Source organism: Lytechinus variegatus, chromosome 18, assembly GCF_018143015.1.
Source record: "Lytechinus variegatus isolate NC3 chromosome 18, Lvar_3.0, whole genome shotgun sequence".
Classification (NCBI taxonomy): Eukaryota; Metazoa; Echinodermata; class Echinoidea; order Temnopleuroida; family Toxopneustidae; genus Lytechinus; species Lytechinus variegatus.
This window is the reverse complement of record NC_054757.1, coordinates 9054057-9077619: the sequence shown is the minus strand read 5'-3', so window position 1 is coordinate 9077619 and position 23563 is coordinate 9054057. Positions and strand designations below refer to the sequence as shown.

Genomic DNA, 23563 nt, shown 5'->3' with positions numbered 1-23563 from the left:
GTTAAACACAGGATGATGGGGCAGATACCAAGAAGGACCATTGCTGTCTTCTTCCTGATCTGGGACCTCTTCTGCAAAGTTTTGTTGGAGCAAATCTGCAATTCCCTCCTTGTATTTGGTGTGCAGTCGTTCATCCTTTGCCAACCTTTTACCAAGTGACTGCAATCTTGATTCAGCCATAGGACGGCTATCTGGTAGTCTAGGAGGGTCCTCCTTGAAAGGGATGGAGAGTTCATAATGTCCTTCCTTAAGACAAACAGAATTGTCCCAAACTTGTAATGCCCTTCTGTCATTGACGGACATTCCTTTTGCATCTTCTGGACCCTTCACAGTTTCCATAGACCAGAACAGTTTCAGCTGGGTTTCCAAACTATCATCATTGGATATGAAACTTGAAGATGCCTGTGTGTTTCCTTCATCTATGTTTACCAAAGGTCCGTTGAGTGTCCAGCCAAGCTTTGTCTTGATGGCAAAAGGACCATCTTACCCTCGTCGTACTTCCAAAGGAATCAATGCCTCAGGGGTGTCTTGGCCAATCAATAAGTCGACCTTCACGAAGCTGGTAGAATCTAAGATATTCAAATCCTTGAGATGAGGAAATCTTGTTATGTCTTCTTGACTTACATTGTTGCAGCTTATATTGATAGCCTTCTTGGTGTAAACATGAGGAAGGGTGACGAGTTCATCTGTATCATGGGCCTGAACTGTAAGACTAATTTCCAGGCATTCCAACTGGTTGTTTGCATGCTCCAGAGTTGACAGAGAAAGTGTTCTTTTCTTCCCGGTAGCACGAAGTCTTTTGCGTAAGTCTTCTGTACAGAAGGAGGTCGTCGAACCTGGATCAAGCATGGCAAATGTGTCAACAGTAAAGTCATCCTCAGTTGAATAGACCCGTACTGGTAGAATGGGAAGAGCCACCTTCAATTTACCGGCCCCTGTGACGTGACTTTGTGTACCAAGAGGTTGCTGATCAGGCTGGGCTTGAGAATCAAACTGAGCTGGTTGTTGGGAATTTCCTGATTGCTGTTGTTTACCAGGAGCTATGTGAAGGAACTTTGTGTGTTTCCTGCCACATCCGTCAACTGTACAAGTCCTCTTCAAATAACAATCCTTTGTCATGTGACCTTTGACCAGGCAATTGAAGCAGACACCAGCCTTCTTCGCAAACTGCAATCTTTCAGCAGGAGTCATCTTCTTGAACGTATCACATCCAAAGAGACCGTGTTCCGCTTTGCACAAATAACATTTGCGCTTGAATGTCTTGTTGTTATTGTCATCTGCAGATGTTGTGAAGGAACTAGTAGTAGTCTTCTGCTTAACAGGCTGTCTAGAGGGAGGATATTCTCTCTTGACCTCTACCAAGGCTCCAAACACAGGGTCATTTACCTCTTCAGCTGCATCCGAGACAAAGTTAACCACGTCAGTGATGTTTGGTGCACGTCCATGGTGACGAATGTCCTTCACGACTCGTAGCCATCTACTCTTCAAGTAATACGGCAACCTCTCAATGATCTTCATCATATGTTGTTGGTTGCTCATCTCAGACATCATTCCCAATGCTTGAAGGGTGGTGTTGCAGATCTTGAGGTCATCAGAAAATCTCTGTAGTCCTGATTTGTCAGTAGGTCTCAAGTTTGGTCCGCTTGTGACCTTTCTCACCCATGCTTGACTGATCTTAAATCTACTCCCAAATCTGTCTTCTAAGAGTGTCCTGGCCTTGTGATATCCAACAGCAGGGTCCATAATCATGCAGCACTGAACGATCTTCTTCGGTTCTCCTTCGCAACTGTTAAACAGCCTCAAGAGCTTAGCACCATTGTCGAGTGCTGAACGTCCAATGAGGTTGTCGAAAGATCGGACAAATTCAAAGTATCTTAATGGGTCCCCATTGAACTTGAAGACATCTGCGTTGGACAAACTTATGGCCTCTAGAAGACGTTGATTATTGAGTTGAGCCTGGGACATCTGTTGGAAGTTATCTGGCATCTGGTATTGTCCTTCAGCTTGCCCGAATGAGGGCGATCTTGCTGAAATTGGATAAGGAATTGTGTCATCTAGATTTGGTTCCAATTTAACGTGACCTTTACCTTGACCTTGAGGGTTAGTATCTAAGCCAGAGTCAGTGTGTTCTTGAGTGGTATTCTTGGTGTGACTTGTTTGTGACTTCTTATCATCATTCTCTTCATAGAGTTCATTGTAGATCATCTCTTCAGCCTTGGCAATCTCAAGTTTAGTCTGGAGTTCCAAAAGTGCCTGCTTCTGCTTTAAGCGAAGTTGCTCTGCCTCTAGTTCTTGCTGAAGTTGCAATCCCTTAGCCGCTGCTGCAAGGGCTGCACGCTTGGCCATTGCCTTGGCTCGTAAATGGGTACTCGAACTAGAAGTCGAGGTAGCTGCGGAAGTCTTGCTCCCACATTGGCTGACAGAGTCTTCCGGTTTGATGTCCAGTTTGACGTCCGGCTTGGTGACTGATTTGACGTCTGGTTTGACATTTCGTTTACCATCCGGTTTACCATCTGATTTTGCAGCACACATCCTGATTCACATTCAGATAAAGGGTGTCAATAATCAGGGTGACATATGGTAGGGTGACTAACGCATAAGCGCTGTTGTTGAACTGTAGGTGACGTTAACTAATTTCCCCACAGACCACCGTGACAACAATAAACCAGAGTTGTGAGACCATGCGTCCAATATAAAGATGCAAGTAGCAAGGTTCAACAACATTGGCTCATCAAAATACGACAAAATAGCGGTGAATCTATGGAATTATCGTGATTATGTTTATCAACACACGTGTCAATTCTTGCTGCTCAGATTACACAGCGCCTCCAAGCGACAAGGCCAAAATTGTCACTGAAGATTTCTCGCTTCTGACGTCATGGGACGTCTGAGCAAATCATAGCACTGGATTTGGCATATAATTAGTTAATCTGAATAAATGAATACTCTGACAATTTACACATGGCACTGATCTCTCCCCTAAGAGAGATCAGTGGTCCATGGTCCAATTAACGTGGAGGGGGGGGGGGATGATAGAGGGGGTGCGGAAAGGGGCGGCACAAGGGGATAATTCCATTTGCATTTCCCAGAAATATCTTCATTTATGATTTTATAAGGATTTTAGGGGGGGGCAATACCAACTTATCAAAATAATATTGAATCAATTTTTACATTAATGCTTGCACAATACATTAATGCAACGATCGGGCATCGCCTCCCCAATACACCCTTTCCATCCCCGCTCAGATAGTCTTTCGCTCCTATACAAACAAATACAAAACCCATAGTTTAGAGGAGAATATATGATCATGGCAGCTGAGAAAGAGAGGGGGCGGTCCCTGACAATCAGGGAAATGAAAACTTTTGAACAAGTGGGCTTGTGTGCATGGAAACAAAAAAATAAATAAAAGAAGAAGAACAAAGAAAGTTTGAGAAAAATCAGCCAAATAATGAGAAAGTTATGAGCATTTGAATATTGCAATCACTAATGCTATGGGATCCTCCCATTGACAATGCGACAAAGATGTGTGATGTCATGATGTGACATCACACATCTTTTGATGGACTATAAAATACCCCCAAAATGTCTCTTTTTGTTCTTTCTTATATGGTGATACAAACTCTTTATCCAAATCTGTATTACATGCCCTCCTATATAGACATGATAGAAAGAATACAGGATATACTGATAGATGTGATAACATAGGCAGTTTAAATGAAATAAATACTATAAAATAATGGGAAAGTTGCTTAAGTGACATCCATAGGCGGCGGAAGCGGGGAGGGGGGGGACACGTCCCCCCCCCCCTAGATTTTAGGTGGGCGGTCCCCCCTAAATTTTGTTTTGATAACCTTTTTTTTTTTTTTTTTTTTGCTTGTCAATTTTTTTTCCTGCGTCCCCCCTTTAATTCACGTGGACCCCACCTGAAACGTGTGTTGTCCCTCCCTAAAATTTAGGTTGATGACCTTTTTTGGGGGGCGCTTGTCCAATTTTTTACCTGTGTCCATTCCAAAAATTCAGGTGGACACCCCCTACATTTTTTGGCTTCCGCCGCCAATGGTGACATCACACATCTTTATCGCATTGCCAATGAAATGATCTCTTCAATAGAATTATTGATCGCAATATTCAAATGCTCATAACTTTTTCATTTTGTCCGATTTTTCTCAAACTTTCGTTGATCTGTTTCTTTGATTTTTGTGTTTTCATACAAGCATTCTTGTTCCAAAGGTTTCACTTTCCTTTAACGAGTTGTTTGTTCATGTGCTCTTTCTTGATTCTTCAATGGTGAAGACGATCATCCATTTATACTTCCTACATGTAGATAATTATGAATGATTTCAGAGTCAAAATTAATAAGCTGAAATATGATATATCTCTTCTGCAGTGATTTATGTAACAATTGCATAGCTATCCAAATTTAAACCACAACTTTAAACCAGAGTTTAAATTAAACCCGACTTCAGAATACGGGCCGATACATGGGGGAGGGGGCGCCTAGATAAAAATTTGATTTTCCCTCAAAAGGGGCGGGGGGCTCTTTAAAAAAAATAGTATTTTCAAAAGTCATCACTGGGTGAATAGATGTAAGAAGGGGGCAGTGTTGGTGATTTTATTCATTTTGGCTTGACAAAACATATTAAACATAGGCTGGTTGCTTTGTGTCCACCATCCCTCGGATCCTAGATCCTCAAATTCCTACACGTGACATAAAAAAAAACACAAACAGGTCTTAATTGGTTGCCATGGCAATACAAGTATAGCAATTACAAGCGCTGATGTTCGGCACCCTCAAATGAAAGGAAATGAAAGAAAATTATATATATTCTACATAGGCCTACTTTTATCAAAATGTGCACTTCTTCTGGGAGAAAAGGCCTTTGTCATGGCAGCGGGTCATTTGCAACATAAATATTTGTCATTAGGCCTATATTATATAGCGTCACCAAGACATCAATATGTATCATTTTATCACGCAGAATATTTACTGAAATTTGTTACCAGAATTGAATAGGTCAAACCGTGCATTTTGCATGTTTATGGTATTTTCCACCATTATATTGTTCAAGTTTGCATCCGAAAATATAGGGGAAATGAAAGAAAAATCTGATACATTTTTTAAAATAAAAATTGTTCTTTTCTGGGGATAATTAGCCAATATAATGGCAACATGACAATATGCATTTTATTATTGAATTATAGCGTTACCGAGGCAACATCAATATAATGAACTCAGAACACTTACTGTAATATGTTTTCCAAATTAAATAAATGGGTGAAACCTGCAGATTATGTCATTTTTGTTGTAATTTTACAACTTTTTTTGCAAATTAGATGTTATTTTGTTGCATATCAACGACGTAAGATGGTATTTATGCAAATGGCAACAAACACTTTATGTTAAACACCCTTATGATAAATGAAAGAAAAGTCTCCATTCTATATACATTTTCAAAAATGAACAATTCGCATTTTTTTTCTGGGTGGAAAATAAGCTGTTACCATGGCAACGGACAGATGACCTTAATTATTTGTAAATTTCATTTGTATCTAAATCTAAGCTTTAAATTAATAAGTTAAGTAATTCAATACCATGTTTATTTTACTACATACACACTAAGAAATAAAGGTTCAAAATTGAACCCCGGCCGAAAGGTTGATGCAAAATCAGCACCGTGACCCTATGGGTTCAAAAATTATTGAACCCCTGATTTGGGGTTCAATAATTGAACCCTGTGGTTGGGGTTAATTTTTGTATCCTGCGGGTTCAAAACTGCACCCCTAGGGGTTCTATTCAAAATTTAGGGGTGCACTTTTGAACCCGCAGGGTGCAAAAATTAAAATGCTAACCTGTTTGTAAATTGTATAGAAATATTGATTACACAGGGACACATATATCTTTTTGACAGCAAAACAGTATAGTTTTTAGGATTTAATATGCTAATACTTCATGCTATTATCATTAGAAGGATTTTTTAAAGGAAGTAGTGATGTACATAATTATTTTAAACCTCTTTGGAGGCAGTACAGTATAACTTTGGAATTAATGTTAACAATTCTGACTTGATGCTTTAGTCTTTATGTAAACGGGTATTTACTTTCACTCTATCTTATAAATGTATTACTATTAATATGGTTTTATAAGTACGCATGGCATTTTTTGATGTTTATTGACTTGAAGTTGCGGCGCATGAATTATTACAAAACAAATTTCCAATATTGATAAATAAAGACGAACATGAATGTTTTTTTATAATGTGTTGCCATGGCAACGGGTGAAGACGAACCTGGTTGGGGTGGCTCCCCTTCTGAAATAAAAAAAACTCTTACCCAAAATTATGCTTTTATCCATTAAATTCTGAACGGTAATTGCCAATTAGCATAAGTTTAGGTATACCTAAGTTTACTCAACGCTATATGGGCTATTGGGCACCCTTCCCATGAAGAAAATCGAGCGTTACAAGAAATCGCCTAAGTGTCCGATCTTCCGCATGCAGTTTCTTTGCATTATGCATATTTGTGCAGCGCGGATATCGGACGACTAAGCAGTGGCGCTGGCATCAGGCGAAGAGCTCCTCATTTATAAAATCAAAATTCAAAGGAAACAACATGAATTCATCATTGAAAGACTCTGATTCTAAAACGACGTCGACCCAGAATGGTAGCACCAACGATTCTGAAAACGAAAATGACGAAAATTCGTTGAAAATCGGCGATACTTACTTGATAAAGCGACACGACAACACGTGGCGTAAGTATGAATCGTTCATTTCAGTAAACAAAGCCAGCCTTAGTAACCCGTTGTATGGACCGTAGCTAGTCGAGGACGCAATGATGATGATTTTTTTAGATATGTCATATACTTCTTCATCATTGACGTCTTGACACTCTTTCCATAGTGTCTTAAGCGAAGGACCAAAACAAAGATGGATTTCCCTAAGAAATCCATCTTTTTAAACCAAAATCACGAGAATTCTATTAATTTTATTCATCTTACACCTTCCTACATGTCCTACGCCTAATGGCAATGCGTAGGAAGGTTTTAAATATTATTAGGCCTATATAAAAATATTAAAAAATGAAGATTTCTTACCTAACTGATAACAATAGCGTCGACCCTTGAACCGCTTATGTATGACGTACTTCCGGAAAGCAATGCCGTCTTAACGAACAATTTAGAGATACATGTATAAATTCTTATTTAACAAAAATTAAAATTTATTTTTTAATCATAAATAATTTAGGCCTATATCAATATATATAAATTAGGCAGTGTATACAGCCACACGCGTGTGTCTTGACCATCCAGCCACACGCGTGTGGTTATATCCAGAACACATATCTGTGGATACCGCCACACGCCGCCAGTAATAACAGTAAAACACGTATGTCTGACCGTCTATATCACGATCAAAATAACCTCATTTCTTCATTAAATTCTTACATTCTAAACCCCTTTGATATCCTTAGATCGTTTCAATTTCATTCTCACCGTCTTCTCTCCTTGCTTTTCTTGTCTTGTTACAAACGGTCGTCTGTTTAACAGCAAATTCTCTTTTTCTACTTGTGTCGATTCTGGCTTCCTTCGCGGTGGCAGACCCATAGGCCATACAGCGTTAGCGCAGCGCAGTAGTAGACATACACAGTTTGGGTTTCGTACGTACGCGCACATAGCCTAGATTCAGTAGAGAATCGACACAAGTAGAAAAAGTGTGGAAATTTGCTATTTAACAGGCGGCCTTTTGTAACAAGACAAGAAAAGCAAGGAAAGAAGACGGTGAGAATGAAATTGAAACGATTTAAAGAAATCAAAGGGGTTTAGAATGTAAGAATTTAATGAAGAAATGAGGTTATTTTGATCGTGATATAGACGGTCAGACCTACATACCGCGGTACGTGTTTTACTGTTATTACTGGCGGCGTGTGGCGGTATCCACAGATAGGTGTTCTGGATATAACCACACGCGTGTGGCTGGATGGTAAAGACACACGCGTGTGGCTGTATACACTGCCTATAAATTATTTATGATCACAAATAAATAATTCCATGGTGATCGACTAGTGCATTGTGCGCGTGCACTCGGCTGAAAAAATGTCATAAAAAAAATAACCTTAATTTGCGCATGATTGTTTTGCAAAGCTTTAGAAAAGAAATCAAGCAGACAAAGGTAAGATAACTGTATCAGAAGGAGGTTAAAATTAAGCCTGAGTCATATCGATTATTTTGAAAACCGGTGTTCGACAGCTTTAATTCGATCGAACATCGATGCATCGAATATTGAAGGCGGGAAAAAATTTGCTCCGGCCATCGCGTCGATGCGCTATGCACTACGCACTGACGGTATGCGCTGGCGTTAGCCGGGTGAGCGTTGCAAAAGCAGATGACAGAGCAAAGCCAAAGTTCGTTTGTATTTTCCATGACCACAAAACACACAAAAAAAGGCCGGGGACCAATGCAGAATTCTTCCCAAAATATCTTCAACAATGGTATTTGCAGATGACAACATATAAGTTTAAAGTGAAACAATAATAAAGACATGAATCACGCAGAGTCGATCCGAATGATTTTCGGTCAACTAGCATTCGCAGTCCAGACTCGCATTCACCAGCCCCGTCCGCAGCCCCGTACACTCACTCTCCCGAAACGACAGGCGTGCTTGTCAGCGCCAGCAAACAAGTGCAACCAACGGAGAGCGCTATAACTTGCCTGAGATTGTGTAGTTGGCTCCAAAATGAGTTCCAAATAAATTTATGCGAATAAATATGTAATTTTCTCTGGATGGCCATTTGAATTGCTATTCAATGCTAATATAACGATTGTGAGGGAAGATTGTGGAATATGAGTTTTGACGATGTTCGAGAATTAATCCTGATATGATGATGACAATCCATTTTTTTTGTTGACACAATAATATTGAGCATGCGATCGAAATAAATACGAATGTTTCGAATCGAGCCCTAAATTCATATAAATTATTACGATTTAACAAGATTTTATGGTCATACTAAGAATATTGACGATATCAGCAAAGTATGTTATGTTCATATGGAAGAATTAATACTGGCATTATTTCTTTTGTTATTCCATCTCTTGACGTCTTCTCCGAGCTCCGAGAAAAGCACAATGCGCATGCGTGTTCGATGACGTATGACATATTTTCCATTAATTCATGAAATCAGAGCCAAAAGTTGGGCACAAACTAGCTTCAAATTATAGATGGGGAAAAGAAATTTCAAACGCAATTTTCTCTGTTTTGTCATGTAAAATGTTATTATATGGTTATATTACGACCTTGAAAAGATTTTTTTAATGTAGGCAATGTTCGAGAATCAATCCTGATGTGATAATTATTTTTTTTTAGACAAGTGCACTCTCTCGACTCAAGTCGATCGTCATGAGATGTCCGCCATTGAAAATTGAAACGAAATACAAACGTTTCACATCAAGCTCTAAATTCATATTAATGATTATCATATGCAAATTATTGTTAAATATTACGATTAAATAATGTTCTGTGGTCATAATATTAATATTGTTCATGAAAGCAAGATTTATTTTACGTTGATCGCGTCAATCTCCGGCCATTTTCTGGTTTGATTAAAGAACAGTACTGCGCATGCGCGATCGATGGCCATGACTTCCATTCATGAATTCATCGTGCATAAATTATCTCAGCACGAGCAGACGAGTAAGACTCGAAGTATGATCAAAATAAACTTCAAATTAATGGTGAATAGGCATCATAATTGCACAATCGGTTTCATTTGGGGGGCAATAGAAATCAAGTAAGTAAGTAGTAGTCAAGTTGGACATTACTGATATTTTGATGATTGATTGTGTGAACCAAACGAATCGGCCGGCCGACGTATTTTTTTTTTTTTCGATGCACCGATTTTGCAAAATCTGCACCGGTGTTCGATGACATCGATCGAACACCGATTTTAAAATCGATTCGACTCAGGCTTAGTTAAAATGCCATGAATTAAGTTGAGATCACATTTTACTTACCGGTACTTATTTGGAGACCTGTGCTGCACTTGCAAACTGGCGATTTCTTGATGCTTGTCGTGAAGATTGGATTTTATGAGAGCGGATGCAAAAGGTAAAGTCGCCAATATTTTCACAATTTGAGACATTACCTTCAAGAAAATTACCATAGTGAAGTGTAATTTTGGGTTGTTTTTGCTGTTGGTGATATGAGTTTTTCAAGATATCAATTAGCACAACGAACAATTGTCCATAGACTGTGTACAACGGATAGATCGTCTCCGCACAGCGATTCGAAGACCGCTGATTGGTCAATCGCGCAGATCACGTCATGACCACGTGGTCCCAAAAATAATTCCTTCGGACTGCGTGCGGAAGTATCGATAGCGATAACGATATCCGGTCACGTTGTGTACGCCGTAAATAGTTTTGGTTCGTGATCGGATCGCTCCGGTATCGATCGAAAATTATCGAAACTGCAATTTCATGCATATTCACGCGACGCTCCGAAACCCGGAAGCCAATTGACTTTGTGCACGTTGCGATAGACTCTACAAATTCCAACGAACACGATGGCATATAGACGCTAATTCGTAAGATTTTGACGGAAAAGCAAGAAGTAATCGAAATTTGCTTACCTGTGCAGTATCGGTGAGAAAATAGACCTCCGAGAATACCTTTCATAATTCATATAAAATACGGGAAAGTGAAATTCTAGGTCGATTTTGGTACGAGGTGATAGAGAATTGCACACTTGTTTTGGTGGAATTCTGTGTGGGGAAATAAAAGGCTTGCACTGCGCATGCTTACTATATTTTCATTCATAAATTGGTTCTCGGCAGGGGCTGGATGACGTCATGTAATAAGCAAAAATGTACACGACCGCTACGTTCACGCTCGGCTATCCGTTGTACACAATTGTTCGTTGTGATTAGATAAACAGAAATTTGAAAGTGCGCAAAATTAGGTAACGCGCGAATTAAGGTCACACCACCATCCATACTGTAAAGGCCTAGGCCTAACTATTTCATGAATTATATGATGTACATGTATTAAAGTCCCACTTTTGCTTCCCAGGAGGGGGGGGGCTCGAATTAACAATATTATTGTAAATTTGAGTACCCCTTAATATGAATTTCAGCCCCATCAAAAGGATGCTCCAGGCTGGAAATAATATGCTTTAAACATATTTAATTTCCGCCCCATCAGTAGAGTCCTTCTGGCAGAGACTGATGGTGAAGAATGCCAGCCACCTGTGATTTTATTTTTGTTCAACTGCATCGTCCAGCCGTGCACAGACACACAAATCGCCTGTATTAATCTTCAAGCGTGAAGGACACAGGTCTACCCTGAAGAAGAAGATAAAGAAAAATCAGGACAAACGAAACACTGAAAATTTTATCAAAATCGGTCAAAGAGTAACAAAGTTAAATGGCATTTTAAAGATTTGCATTATTCTGATGAAACAATCCAGGCATGTCTTCATGAATATTCAGTGAGCAAATTGATGATGTCAGATCCCCACTTGTTCTTTTGTACATGAAATTAGGTTTATTCAAAAATATTTCCTCCAAGAACTGAAAAATTTGGATTGACTACTGATTTAGTGTGCATTAGATAATCATTGCTGCAACTTATTTCATTATAGAGGAGACACATCATTCACACATATATGAAAAATGAAACAATTTTTATTACATGTATGAGAAAAAGGAAAATGGTGATGTGACATCATCAGCCCACCTTATATTCATGATGATGTGCATGTACCTATTTTCACAAAATCATGCTTAACTTTAAAATTCAATAACTAATTCGCTATTTGTTATCAGATTTTGATGAAATTTTCAGCATTTTGCATTGTGAATTCTACTCTATTTACTAGATATAAATATTTTCAGCCCAGAGTACCCCTTCAAGCATCAGAAACGACCTTATTTTGGCTTCGTTAGAATTCTTAGTCAAATTTCCCTGAACGAGCGCAGAGGGCAGCAAAACCGTTTATTGACTTTGTGTTTGTAAGATTTCCGCACATATCAAAGATAATATATGGCGGACTGAGACCCTAAATCTGAGAATTTGAACGATAAAATCAAGATGAAAGCTGAGATAAAGCTGTTCTTAATGCTCAATGAGGTTAAAACTCTGGTTAAGATCGATACTTGGGATTTGATTCAGACAATAATTTTGGTGGAATTACATTTAGTTTGCTGACATTGCCCGATGTTAAAGTGCACTAGGGCCTAGATCTAGTGCTACCAGGCATCTAGCAAGGCCAGGCTTCTAGGCGCTGCAGCGGCAGTGTTGTGCAGCAGCTCCGGGCCGATCCAGGACCCTGACATTTTTTTTGCAAAACCTTCCATTCCGGATTCAAGCCAGGTTTTCTTTCCGGGCCCCATCATTGGACATCTGCACAAAATCTGTGTGTAGAGGGTCAGTACATGTATGCTGCTATACACTCACTAGGCCCGTTTCGGGTACACGTGTACACGCACGGTCAAGTCAGTGCACGTGTACTAAATTCCACCACCGTGTACACGGTAGCATCTGCATAAACAAGCTCACAGCCTCACATTAAATCTTAGTTCTCAGACACTGCACATGTTTTAATTACTAATATGTCAACATATTTCAATTAATCCAGAGTGAGTTCACTTCCAAAATCGCCAATTTAATCCACATTCTTTCTGGAGACTCACGTTTTTGTACCACGAAATCGGCACGAAATGGGTCTGCTCCGGTCTCAAAAGCTCGAAAGCGTTGCTCAATCACACTCAGAGTCAATTTGAGAATCACCAATTGCGATAGCGATCATCACTACAACTTACGTGTTATACGCTCGCACACAAGCCTACAAACAAACGCTCTTCAAATTGGCAACATAATAATGAAAATTAATCGATAACTTCAGTTACACTTATTCTGCAGCGATCTGTGCATGCATGTACGGTACAGTATACAAAATGCGCATCCACCGAGCGTCGGCGATAGCTAGGGCCCTGCACTGATTTTCTTTTGCATTCTTTATTAATTTAATGCGCTGCTAAGCCGAGTAAACTTTTAATTTGCACCAATTTTTGTGGATTGATACTTCAAACTTCTCAGGTAAGCTTTAAAACCGTGACTTAGGCTATATAGACCCCTTTTTATGACAAATTGATGCGGGTCCGTGTCGACATGAAAACAGAACTCGCTCTCACAGTGTTTACAACGTGTACACGTGTACATGACCGAAAAACACGCCGTGTACACGTGCATCAAAAATGGACTTTCAAAACGGGCCTAACACTCACTCTTCAATTTTTATACAGATTTTGTCCTCCAAGAATTGCAAAGATAGTATTATCAATTGATTTGATGCATTCCATTGTTCAAACTTATATCAGTATAAGGGAGACATATCAAGAGATATGCATGTATATACACACGTGTATGAAAATATGAAATATTTATGATTTCATGTGTAAGAAAAGGAAATTTAGATTCATGACATCATCAGTCATGAATATTCATGATGGCCTGTTTTACACAAGATATTGCTAAACTTTGAAATTCAATAACTTCATTATTTTTTTACCAATGTTTGATAAAATTTTCAGCATTTTGCTCCGTGAATTTTACTCTTATTTTCAGCCCGGAGTACCCTTGTAGAGTTGTAGTCCATAGCCAGAGTCTTGATAAGTGGACATACTCTGGTAAATTACCATCTTGTGAAGCCTTGCACTGTCGCATTTTGTCGTCTTGCATTGCAACAGTCACATGCTCTATGCTGTTTCAATAAAAAATTTTGTCATTTTCTTTTTCTTTTTTGTTTAAAACAGATAATGCTGAGATTGTGCAGACAAGAAAGAATGAACAAGACGGAGGGAAAAAGGAGTACTATGTACATTACAAAGGACGTAAGTACCCACTTGTATTTACACACATTCTGATACCATTTTACATTTTTCCAGACTCCCTTTTGCAATTCGCCCCAAATGTCATTTTTTGAAGGGACAAATCAGGTGGGTGTTTCATCAAGCTGTTCGTAAAGTTACGAACGACTTTACGCACGACTGGAACATGTTCTGAGGTCATAACTCAATTACATAGGGATACCGCAGAGCACAAGAAAGGATCACCAGTCGTTCGTAAAGTCATTCGTATCTTACGAACAGCTTTATGAAACACCCACCTGTTGTGATAAAGCTGTAAATGATGCACTTTGCGCTACCCTGGGTACCAAAGTAATAGCTGGATGAAAATACTTATGAGGAGTCCCCCCATTGTGCACAAACAAGCAAGTGAAATATATATATGTTTGACCTGGCTAGATTTGTCACTGAAAGACCACATGAAGGTACCTGCCAATGATGCTTTAGTTATCCCTGTCTGAAAGTCTAAGAATACCTAGATGTGAGGACAGATTACCCTAAACTGAGGCAAAATCAGAAATTTATGATAAGGAAAGGTAACCTCAGAGATGGGAGTATTGTCTAGATTTTAAAATTGGGTGATTAATTATGGAAGTATGGAGTTTTCGCACTGCGAGGCAGAATGATTCCAAGAGCGTGGAAAATCTATTGTTTGTTTGTTTGTTTGCATTTATTTCTGCGTTCAAAAACACAATACAAAATTATTTATAATTACAAAATACAAAAATAATTCATAATATAAACAATGTGGTCATATTACATAATAAATACAAATAAGGATGTGAGTATAAATTAATCTTTTATAAATGTAAACATATACATATAATGTAAAAAATGAACGCAGGAGACCACCATCGTGAGCGGTTAGGCTTGAATTGATGGCGGCCTCATAAAAGATTCGTGACTAAGATTGATATTTACTGACCAAGTGGGTGCATTGCAAGTGCAGGTGCTGGTGCTGTGTATAGCAGTTGAGTAAAATCAGAATATTAAATAGCGAATGTGAATATTTGAGTGAATGTTTTAATTTGGAGGGTGGGGTTGATAAGATTGAATGATAGTTTTCTTTAGAGTGGCTTTTAGTGAGTATATGGTTGAACACGTTTTAATATTGTTTGGAAGACCATTCCAAATGTCAGGACCATGGTGTCGTATTGATTTAGAGGCAATTACCAGTCTGGGGTTAGAGAGGTGAAAGTTTCCGGATATGCGCGTTGGGTAAGTATGGACAGAACTATTAAATTTGAACATGTTATCAAAGGACGAAGGGAGCAGTTTGTTAATATATTTAAACATAATTATAGTTATTTGAATAGTATATAAGTCGGCAATTTTTAATGTTTTCAGTTTAAAAAATAAAGGATCGGTGTGAGCCAAATAATGTGATCCTGTACAAATGCGAATTGCTCTTTTTTGTAATTTAGAAATAGAAGTAAGTTTTGTGGAACCACAATTAGCCCAAACAACGTTACAATATGTTATATACGGGAGTATTAACGAATTATACAATAGAAATAAAGTTTTGTGTGGTAAAATAAATTTCAACTTGGAAATTATTCCAATATTTCTCGAGATACATATAATGATATGGTGCAGATGTTCATTCCAAGACAAAGCTTGATCTATGATGACGCCTAAGAATCTAGATTGAGTCTTCCGCTCTAATGGTGTGCCGTCAATCTGTAAGTGAATTGGAGAATCTGTAATATGAGAATGTTTAAAATGGATGAAGTGGGTCTTTTTCGAGTTCAAGGATAGTTCATTAGCTTTAAACCACTGTGAGACTTTAATTAATTCAATATTTAAGATGTTATTTAAGGAAGTTATATTTTTATGAGAAAAAAATATATTTGTGTCGTCAGCAAATAATACAAATGATAAAATGGAAGATGTATTAATAATATCATTGACATATAATAAAAATAAAAGGGGGCCTAGAATGGAACCTTGAGGGACACCACATTGAACTGGAAGTAAACTAGAATCGTTGCCATTAAAAGCGACATATTGTTTTCGGTTTATTAAATAATTTTTAAACCAAAGGAGTGATTGACCGCGAATACCATAATAATTAAGTTTTGAAAGTAAAATATTATGATTCAGTGTATCGAACGCCTTACTGAGGTCACAAAATATACCAATGACATGCTCTTTGTTGGCTATGGCGTTTGTTATTTTATCGTAAATTTGAATTAAAGCCAAGTTTGTGGAATAATTTTTTCTAAAGCCATATTGATTAGAAATTAATAAATTGTGTTTGTTGATAAATTCATAAAGTCTATTATAAACTATTTTCTCGAGGATTTTGGATATACTAGGGAGAAGAGATATAGGACGATAATTGCTTATTTCATGAGGATTGTCTTTTTTGAAAATTGGATTGACTTTGGCGATTTTGAATAAGTCAGGAAATATACCTTGTGATAGAGATTTATTAAAAACATGACTAAGAGGGTTTGCAAGCGGATGAATTATTTCTTTTAAAAGAGACATACTAATTTTATCATGCCCATGAGATTTGGAGCTATTAAGAGACCGTGTAATGTTGAGAATTTCTGTGGGGTTCGTAGGGTTCAGGAAAAATGAATGTGGATTAGGTTCGGGGAGGTAATCTGTGAAATGCGCATTTTGGCTATTGATCTTGCTTGCAAGTTCGGGTCCGATATTTGTGAAAAATGAATTGAATGAGTTTGCATGAAGGGAAGAGTCAACTTTGGAACCATTTAAAGTCATGTCATCAGTAGGTGGGGGATCTGCACTTGTTCCCATTAGTTCTTTGATGATTTTCCAGGTAGTATAAGTGTTTGAACTGGCATCTTTTATTCTATTAGTATAATACATTTTACGTGATAAACGAATTAATTTTGTTAACTTGTTGCGATATACTTTGTATTTTTTTAAATTGGCTTCAGTAGGATTGCGTAAATGTGACTTGTAAAGGCAATTACGTGTCTGTATTGATTTTAATAAACCTTTTGTTATCCATGGTTGTTTGGGTGTTTTTCGATTATTTTTTACTTTTCCTATGGGAATATTCTTTTCATAATAATGTTGTAATTTATTATTTAAGAGATTATACGATGTGTTTGCGTCAGTTTCATTATAGACATCCTCCCACCCCTCAAGTAATAAGTCTTGCTTCATTAATTCAATATTACGTTTAGATTCTTTTCGATATGAGTGTTGGTTAATTGATTTGGGGCACGGTAATTTCATTTCACAAGTTAAAAATATTGGTAGGTGGTCTGAAACTTCAGAGCATAGAATTCCTCCTATCATTTTATTATTCATGTTGCTATGTACGTTGGAAAAAATATTGTCAATTTGAGTAGATGAATTTGGGTTGATTCTAGTGGATTTATTGATGAATGAATGGAAGCCGAATGAGTACATTAGTTTCATAAAATTGATTGAATGATTACTGTCGACCGAGGGTAGGAAATTGATATTAAAATCACCAAAAATAAAAGCATGTTTATTTTCATTACCTATTGCATATAAATATTGCTCTAGCTCTTCACAGAACAAATCAAGATTAGAGCCTGGTGGTCTATAAATCAAACCTATGATGATATTTTTAAATCCTGTGTTTTCAATTTCAATGAACAAAGACTCTGCATGCAAGAGTTTCACATCGGAACGGATCTTAAATTTTAGTTTATCAATAATATAGAAGGCCACGCCTCCGCCTCTTTTTCCTTTGCGGTCTGCCCTTATCAACTTATAATTTGGTAAATTAAACAAATTTGGGGAATTATCATGCAACCATGTCTCGCTAATACCTATAACAGAAAATTTGAAATTATTCAATGTGTGTAAGAGATTTTCAAAATATTCGAAGTTTCTATTGAGACTTCTTAAATTTGCATGTAAAAGGGAAATATAATCGGAATTACTATCAAACATATTATTAAATTCTTGAGGTGTATAGTATTTGCTGTCATGTGAATTGTCTATGTAATTATCAAGAATAAAAGAGAGGGACTCCATCAAAATTGATAAAATGTAAAGTACCATAAACTAAGAAAGGGGTCAACTGCAAGGGTGCTTGTGGTGTAGGTGCGCTTGCTAGTGATTGAACGAGTGTTCATGTATGTCTGTGGTGCAAATGTGCAGTCAATATCAATATAAATTACATGTACAAAAAGAACAAGACCCATCTTGGTCAGCAAGAACATATCATTGGAAGCATTAGAGCAGAGCTCAACCACCCAAGTACATATAAGATTTGAAATCATTACACTTTAAAAAAAAATAAATAAACGGTCAGTTGAAAATGAATTAAGAGTATACCCAGAAATAAAAGTTAGGTACAAGTCTAGCGAACGATTAAAAAAAAGGAGATTGTATCAATCAATTTTAAGTAGCAGATTGATGCCCTTGCAGTGCAGGCCTATTAAACAGTCACTTTATTCCTGTTCTGGTGAGTATTTTGATAGCCATGCATGCATGACGGAGTTGCCACGCCTTCTCTGATCAGACACGGGCAGGGGTGAACATGCGCGAGTTAATAATCAACATAAATGTCGGGCTGTTTTGGAAAAAAAAAACATGTGATGAAATGTATTAAAGCCGGGTGTAATGCCTACATCAATCAGTATTTAAATACCTGACCCGTTGGGTGTTTTAGTGATTTAAAAGCAAAAATATGTGTGCATTGATCATGCATAAAATAGCCCGCTTTCTCTGATCAAACAACGCATGTGCGAGGGTGTCGGGAGACACACAAGTTAAAATTAACATATTTAACAAGTCAATGTTATTGGTAGGGTAGATTGAAATTAACCCATGCATATAATAGCGAACATAATAGATGGACGTTTGTTCATGCATGTATAGCCACACCTTCTCTGGCAAGGTCGCATGCGTGTTTTTAATCATAAAGCGAATCTGAGACACACGTAGGCATGGTAGGTGTATCTTCATGTTCAATATTGGATAGCCACGCCCCCAATAATCAAACAGTGTACGTACATGAGGCATGCAAGCACGCGACTGGTGTTAATGTCTTACCATGCATGAACAATGGAATAAACCACAAGAATTCATTGATCGTTATACAATATTGAATTACAAATCGTTTAACATAGCTGGTATCAACACCAATAACAGAGATAATGAACCTTTATCTATTGCTTGTCAAAGAAATTGGATTACATCGTTTAAAATAGTTGAGGTGATCAATGAAATACCATGGATGAACAACGAAATTAACTACATAATATGCGTTGATTCTCATACAAATTGTTTAACATAGCTGGTATCAAGATCAATAATAAAGATAATAAACACCTTCATTTATTGCTTGTCAAAGAAATTGGATTACATCGATTAAAAATAGTTGAGAAGGTGATCAATGAAGATGCAATTCATACATCCATGCATGTCTGAGTTGTCACACCTTCTCTGACCAGATACGGGGCTGAACATGTGGAGTTAATACACATGAATATCGTGTTGATTTGGAAATAATGAGATGTATTAAAGCAGAGTATAAAGCCCACATCGATCAGTATTTAAACACCTGATCCGTTGGGCGTTTTGGGGTGAGTTAAAAGCAAAAATAGGTGTGCGTTAATCAAGCATGCAAAAGCCCGCCTTCTCTGATCAGACAACGCATGTGCAAGATATCTGGAGATACACAACATTAACATATTTAATATTTAATTGTGAAATGCCCTTCACTACAAATGAGTCTTTGTCGAAAATTGGTGAATCATTATAGCAGTCTCGTTCTGGACTCTGTACAATCAGCATATTTGCCATTTTTCGTCAGCTCCAAAACTTAACCCTATCTAGGCCGGGGTATTTTGGGAGTTCCTATGGCCGGGGGGGGGCCTCCCAGGCCCCCCCCCTAAGATCTCGGCCGTCGATCGCGCCGAAAATTGGCACGCGGGTTGCCTAGGGCATAATCTACAAGATTGTATAGTAATTTATTTCATGCGAATCGCTATTAAGTGATTATGCTAATTTATGCGTAATTAGTATGCGAAATCATACTTTTCCCTCTAACTCCCTAAATAAAGCTCTAAATGTACTAATTTTTGGTATAGAAACTCTTTGTGGTGTCCTTAGCAAGTGTACATGAAAAAAATTGTGATATCAAATCATTTTCTTATGTATTATATTGTTTTTTGCAATTTCTTATGTATTTCTTTGTTTTTTGACCTTTTGTTTTTCATTGTTTTTTCAATGAAATTTGTTGGGGACTCTTCTCTGATCATAAAAAGCATAAAATGAATACATTTAGACTAGAAAAACTAAAAATAATCATACATTTATGAATTTTGGTTGAAAACACAATTTGCATTGACTTTGTACACGAAATCACGTTTTTGAGCAATTTCCGGTCTGACATGCACTTACATAATGTTGCGTAATTTCGGAACCACGTACCCGGGTGACGCAAAATTGGTCTCAAAAGTTGCGCAAGACTTGAAAGTAAAAAGTCAGCGAGCGGCGCGGTCAAAAAATTTCGCACGGCGAAAAAATATCGCCCCCCCCCCCCCCCCCGGCCTAGATAGGGTTAAGATGAACCTGCCTTTCCGGTTCACCAATTTTCAAAAGAAGACCTCTCAGCTGTTCATTGTCAAATGACAGGCTTTTTCGATACAATTACCGTGGAATCTTATATTTGTTCTTCGTGGCGGGTGCATTAACTATTGACTGTAAAGTATCCAGTATACACTTTTGCTGGAAACATTGTTGTCGGGTCGTACTGACTCTTGCCTTTCAATCAGAGAGTCAAAGGTTTGAACCCCGGTCATTTCAAATGCTATTTCCCAAAAGCAAGAAATTTATCCATATTGTGTTGCACTCAACTCGGGTGACATTATTGGGTCTGACAGGAAATTATTTCTCGAAACACAGAAGCATAAAACAGCTGCTCTGCTAAAGCCTTGGAAATTGTGCTACATTATTGTAGAGTGTTCAGAGATTTCTGTTAAAGCAATAAGCACCAAGTTTAATCATATCCTCTTGCCACACACCACTCAAAACTTATCTTATTTATATCGACCTGTATCCTTTACAGTCAATCGACGTATGGATGAATGGGTGGGGAAAGAGAAGGTGAACGTTCAACAGCTTCCCCAGGAGAGGCAGAAATCGGAGACTGGGGACTCTCTGGATGATTCAGACAGAAAGATCACCAGAAACCAGAAGAGAAAACACGACGAGATCAACCATGTTCAGAAGGTGAGTGAGTGTCGTCTTGCAATTCATGTCATTGGCAAACATTGGTTATTGTCATAGCTTTGGAATGTGTGCAACCGTTTCTTTAATTAATTCTAACATTTTGTAAATGGTTTGCTCTAGACTTTTAAGATTCATCTGAGCTGATTGCATTTCTTGCGTTGGATATTTTATCTCAGATGGGTTGTCATAGAGTTCTGATTGATTGTACAAGTATCTTGTGCTTAAAAGCTTCTTGTGATAAACAGTAACATCAGATTGGTATTAATGATAAGAGTGATTCAGTTGGAAAATGAATATTGGTCAGATGTTTCTTTAAGCTTCAAGTGGCATCGTGCATGCATGAACATGTACTGAGGGAACTTGTCAGAGTCACTGCATCGCCTTTTGATGATGCGCCCCTGGCTAAGAACTGAGGAAGAAATCTGCATAGCTGTCAACCTTGGTGCATTCAACAAACTCACAAGAGCCTCCTGTGTTTTGCATTGATTCTTCTACTTCCTGGCAGCCTCATTGCTAGACGGTGTAAAATTTTCTGCCAATATGCTGTTATCCAGTCTCCCATCGACCATGCTAAGCAGTGAATCTAGTCCCCCCCCCCCAAAAAAAATGACACTAAGGGCCAAGGTGAAATAGGCAGTCCACCGATGACTAACCAAATTTCATTTGAGTTTGATCATTACCAGGACCGAAAATACAAATGCAATTTTTGTCATTTTTGTAAGAATTTACTTTGATTATTGACGTCATTTATTTCAAAGTCATGACTATTTTGTTGTCCTCCTTATGATTGGCAGAGCTATGCAGAGATGGATCCAACAACGGCTGCATTGGAAAGAGAGCATGAAGCTGTAAGTGCAAAGTAGTTTAATTTCATAAGTTCTTTATTTCACTATCAATTCCTACATGTAGATCACTTAAACACCATTAAAGAAAAATATTGAAAACTAAGTAACAGATGACTAAATTAAATATAAATAGAATAATAATGACCTTATGTGATTAATTTATTAGAATGTAAAAAAAAATGATATTAAAAGGGGGAAATTTGTTAGGTTATATGGAAATTATGAATGTAATTTAAGTCTTCATGGGATGTTCAAAAACAAGAGACAGTATGGAGGTGGATTTTCTGGAAAAAAGAAATGTTCAAGTAGACCAGAGAGGTAACGCATCCCCTCTCGGTCTTGAGAAGTCTACCTACATATGTAATGACATTAAAGACTTCTCTAAGATTAACAGCCATATTGGAATGTTTTTCACCTTGAGTGGGAAAAAAATTCTCTGAAGGTGTATGAAAAGTCAGCAGCCCTAGTGGGTGTTTTAGTGTGATTTACTAGCGACTTTACGAACAACTGGTGATCCTTTCTCATAGAAATTGATACACTCCAGATTCTTTATTAGTGTTGATTAAGTTCAGAAGAAAGGATTGCCAGTCTTTCGTAAAGTCGCCCTTAACTTGTGAACAGCTTTATGAAACACCCACCTGAGTCTTGTTTATGTGACTTCAGCAATGTTGTTCTTTCCTTGGCAGCATTTTGCCAATGATGTTTTAGTTATCCCTGTCTGAAACCCCAAGTACTACTTGGATATGAGGACAGCGTATACTTTACTGAGGCAGCTATACAGCAAGTTCAAATCACCACCTTACAACACATACTCCATTCATATACGCCAGCTATCGGCAAAAACCCTGCAAATTTTATGGCTTTTTTGAACAGATTTAATCCTTTTGATGGAGTACTTGTGGGGTCAGTGAATTTACTAGTATTTGATACGATGGTCACATTTGTTTTACGGCGGCCGTGCGGCGAGTCGAAAACAGCCGTTTTAACAATTTTGTACCAGCTAAATATAGGTGGTTTGAATAAAAATGAATAAAACGGCTGTTTTCGACTCGCTGTACGGCTGCCGTAAGTGCTTCAGTTTTTGCAGATGGGACCAGAGACAAAATGCTACAACATTACCATGATACTGCATGTAGGATGCATATTATTTTCATACACATGGAACCGCAAATGTTTCATACATGTGTTTTTCAGATAGATCCATGTACTATTACAATGTGCAATCACTTCATGATGTGATCAGTCGTTATGTAACAATTAAATGTTTATATTGTCATTAGTGTTTTTTTTTTTGTAAATGATAAAAAAAAGTTTTCTCTACATTTTCTTACTCTTTATCATATCCAGATAACCAAAGTGAAGTATGTCAACAGGGTACAGATTGGCAAGTACGAGATAGACGCTTGGTATTTCTCACCGTTCCCTGATGACTACGGGAAGCAACCCAAGCTGTGGATATGTGAATACTGCCTCAAATACATGAGATTTGAGAAAACCTTCAGAAAACACCTGGTAAGCAGAGACATGATTGGTGTTGCAGTTGTCAAATGATGATGATGATTATGATGACAGTGATGATGATGAGGAGGATGAGGGTGGTGGTGGGGAGGAGGAGGAG

The 23563-nt window shown here is 37.8% G+C and overlaps 2 protein-coding genes across 2 annotated transcripts in view; one reads left to right on the top strand and one right to left on the bottom strand.

Annotated features, from left to right (window-relative positions):
* Positions 1–483: 483 nt before the first annotated feature.
* LOC121432170 lies at positions 484–2532 on the bottom strand. The gene has a single exon (XM_041630026.1). The coding sequence runs from the start codon at positions 2530–2532 to the stop codon at positions 484–486; it is 2049 nt and encodes a 682-aa protein (XP_041485960.1).
* A 166-nt stretch (positions 2533–2698) lies between these two features.
* Positions 2699–23563, top strand: part of LOC121432169 (histone acetyltransferase KAT8-like) — a 30955-nt gene continuing 10090 nt past the window's right edge. Inside the window, exons 1-6 of the mRNA XM_041630025.1 lie at positions 2699–2712; positions 6499–6752; positions 13811–13888; positions 20937–21100; positions 21895–21948; positions 23293–23457. Coding sequence (XP_041485959.1) covers positions 2699–2712; positions 6499–6752; positions 13811–13888; positions 20937–21100; positions 21895–21948; positions 23293–23457 — 729 coding nt within the window. The remainder of the gene's footprint in view (positions 2713–6498; positions 6753–13810; positions 13889–20936; positions 21101–21894; positions 21949–23292; positions 23458–23563) is intronic.